Source organism: Pundamilia nyererei, unplaced genomic scaffold, assembly GCF_000239375.1.
Source record: "Pundamilia nyererei isolate P.nyererei 1_Seehausen unplaced genomic scaffold, PunNye1.0 scaffold00225, whole genome shotgun sequence".
Lineage (NCBI taxonomy): Eukaryota > Metazoa > Chordata > Actinopteri > Cichliformes > Cichlidae > Pundamilia > Pundamilia nyererei.
In genome coordinates, this window is record NW_005187626.1 from 389,957 (window position 1) to 393,563 (window position 3,607).

Below are 3,607 nucleotides of genomic sequence, written 5' to 3' on the forward strand. Positions count from 1 at the left end.
CATTCAGCTTGATGTCATCCAAAGAGAGGAGGTGGCTAACAATTGCTCCATTCTGTAGTCGGTATCCGTAGCCTCTCTTGTCAACGATCTGGCTGAGGTGGTTCAGGCCTATGCATAACAGCAGTAAGGACAAAGCATCTCTTTGGTAAATCTCTCACTTTGTGGTGTAATTTGCTTGAAGGTGGCCTAAGGTTCCTGTTGATCTTATATAATTCTAGTACAGGACCTGAGGCAGGATGGGACTTTTCCCTCCTGATAATCCTTGAGGATTAGGGCTATCAGTTAGCCATTTTGGGTGTGTCTCATCCATTAGCAGCAGGTATATTTGTGCTGCTAGAAACATGTGGAATGCTGTTAGCGTCACGTCAAGGGCTGGTACTGTCCATCTCTTCATACTTGAGACTCTTTCTTGGATGTCTCCCACTGTGATGGTTACTGGATCCTGTTCAGGGAGATTGATATGGTCTGCTCTTAGATCCACTAGCCATTGAACATTGTTGTTATAAGTTGAGTCTTCTCCCATATGGTCTTCTAGTATTCCTCAGTCTCCAACTTTGGTGGGGCTGCTCTCAAATTGTTTTCCTGCCATTGACACTACACATCAGTGGAGAACAGTTGGTTTATTCTCCTGGCTTCCAACGTTCTCATATACCTCTTCAAATGGGTTCAATTCAATTCAATTCAATTTTATTTATATAGCGCCAAATCACAACATAAGTCGCCTCAAGGCGCTTCATAGATACAGAGAAAAAAACCCAACAATCATATGACCCCCTATGAGCAAGCACTTTGGCAACAGTGGGAAGGAAAAACTCCCTTTTAACAGGAAGAAACCTCCGGCAGAACCAGGCTCAGGGAGGGGCGGCCATCTGCTGCGACCGGTTGGGGTGAGAGAAGGAAGTCAGGATAAAGACATGCTATGGAAGAGAGACAGAGGTTAATAACAGATATGATTTAATGCAGAGAGGTCTGTTAATACATAGTGAGTGAGAAAGGTGACTGGAAAGGAAAAACTCAATGCATCATGGGAATCCCCCGGCAGCCTATGTCTATTGCAGCATAACTAAGGGAGGATTCAGGGTCACCTGGTCCAGCCCTAACTACAATGCTTTAGCAAAAAGGAAAGTTTTAAGCCTAATCTTAAAAGTAGAGATAGTGTCTGTCTCCCGAATCCAAACTGGAAGCTGGTTCCATAGAAGAGGGGCCTGAAAACTGAAGGCTCTCCCTCCCATTCTACTTTTAAATACTCTAGGAACAACAAGTAGGCCTGCAGAGCAAGAGCGAAGTGCTCTAATAGGGTGATATGGTACTACAAGGTCATTGAGATAAGATGGGGCCTGATTATTTAAGACCTTGTATGTGAGGAGCAGGATTTTGAATTCAATTCTGGATTTAACAGGAAGCCAATGAAGGGAAGCCAAAACAGGAGAAATATGCTCTCTCTTTCTAGTCCCTGTCAGTACTCTTGCTGCAGCGTTTTGGATTAGCTGAAGGCTTTTCAGTGAGTTTTTCGGACATCCTGATAATAATGAATTACAGTAGTCCAGCCTGGAAGTAATAAATGCATGAACTAGTTTTTCAGCGTCACTCTGAGACAGGATATTTCTAATTTTAGAGATGTTGCGCAAATGGAAGAACGCAGTCTTACATATTTGTTTAATATGTGCATTGAAGGACATGTCCTGGTCAAAAATGACTCCAAGGTTCCTCACAGCGTTACTGGAGGCCAAGGTAATGCCATCCAGAGTAAGAATCTGCTTAGATACCATATTTCTAGGCTGTGAGAAAATGGGTAGCTGTGAGTCTTTGCTTAGCAGTTCCCAAGGCCTCAGGTATGGACAGCTTTCTGTGCTTCTTAGTCACCCATTTCTTAATCACAACTTTCTGCCACTAACTTCTGTGCTATCTTGATTTTGGCTGTTCAAGTTGTAGCCAAGCATCTCAAGAATGTCACCCAATCTAGGAGGGTGGGGATGATGACGACCTGATGGCACCCCCTTGCCGTAGCACTTGTGTTGTACATCATCAATCTCTAAGGAACACTAAACTACCAGTTGTTTTGCCATTGGTCCAAATGTTGGGTGTCAAAGAATGGGTGTCCATAGGATCCACATCCACTTCATGTAACCCTTTGAGCTGGAATTACTTTCCATTCCAACAGGTCCCTATTCTCATCCCTTGTTCACTTATGGATTCTTGTTCCACTTCTCGTCAATGTATCCTAGTTCCTCTGCACCTGACACAGACCTTGTTAATCCAGGTGAAATCTGACATAGGATGTCTTCAGTGCACTTTCTACATGTTTCCTCTTACTATTCAAATCGACATCCCTCCTAAAAACCTTTCTGTGAAACCCATCATACTTAACATTTAGTATTTTCTGGGTCTTAATAAGTTCTCTGAGGTCATCCTTCATATTGTCCAAGGACATCACATAATGACAGTGGAATGGTCAGCTTATATTTCCTCATCTCTCTCATCACCAGCTCCGAAGCTAACTCATCTCTCAGCCCAGTTGTCTCCTCTGTAGCTCGTCAATGATAACAAGTGCTGTTCCATGTAGTATCACTGACATGCTCAGTACCGTAATTTAGTCTTGTGTGTAAACACTGGACTCTAAAATAACAAAAAAAATGAAAATCCCAGGAGTAAAAAAGAAGTGACAAATAACCAAGCAACAAAGCATGGAAGAGCTACTGTAACTGCTGTGACTCAGCAAGGCAATTTAGTGGTTAACCAAAGCACTCTCATAGGTATTGAAAGTTTGCAAAGATGCAAACTTACAAAGAAAATAGTTAGCAGTTAGGGGTTAGATGTCCTTTGCCACAGTTATTAGTGAATGGATTAGAGCTATATTTTAAAACAATCTTCTCAAATAATCTTAGAAGTTATTGTGAAGGCTTAAGTCAACTCTTGTACTGTTTTAGAGTAACAAAATGAGCCGATTTTGCCAAACATAGTTCTGGAGCAATATATAAAAACAATGACAGTTTCCTCCTGTTTGCAAGGGGTAATCTTCTTACTTGAGAGTCTCTAGTGCACAGTCAGAATCCTTCAGTCCAGCAGAGAGTAGCTTCACGCCTAAATTGCGCAGATCATTGTTACTCACGTCCAGCATTCTCAGACTTAACACCTGGGAGCTGAGTACCAACGACAATTGGTGGCAGCATTTCTCTGTAAGGCCAGTTTGATTCAACCTGATGAAAAAAACAAAATTTCTTGTAGCCTTAGTTTTTATAATCAAGGTAAGTACAAATAGTGCAACAGAGCACTACATAGATATTTCACAATGTGATCTGACCTGAGCGTCTGTAGGTTAAAGTGATGATGAACCATTCCAGCAGAGAGTAGACTCACTCCTGAATCCTTCAGGTCATTGTTACTCAGGTCCAGGTCTCTCAGACTGGAGAACTGGGAGTTGAGAAATAGTGAGAAGTCCTGGCAGCATTTTGCTGTGAGATTGGTTTGATTCAACCTGACAGAAAGCAACGAACAGCAATAAATATACTTGCATTTAATTCAATTCAATTCAATTTTATTTATATAGCGCCAAATCACAACATAAGTCGCCTCAAGGCGCTTCATAGATACAGAGAAAAACCCAACA

At 41.9% G+C, this 3,607-nt stretch overlaps 1 protein-coding gene across 1 annotated transcript in view; it reads right to left on the minus strand.

Annotated features, from left to right (window-relative positions):
- Positions 1–1,796: 1,796 nt before the first annotated feature.
- The window catches only part of LOC102201567 (NACHT, LRR and PYD domains-containing protein 3-like), an 11,925-nt gene continuing 10,114 nt past the window's right edge, over positions 1,797–3,607 (minus strand). The window contains exons 5-6 of the mRNA XM_013914791.1: positions 3,302–3,475; positions 1,797–3,197 (exon numbers count right to left, since the gene is read on the minus strand). Of these exons, the coding sequence (XP_013770245.1) occupies positions 3,020–3,197; positions 3,302–3,475 (352 nt within the window). The 3' untranslated portion in view covers positions 1,797–3,019. The remainder of the gene's footprint in view (positions 3,198–3,301; positions 3,476–3,607) is intronic.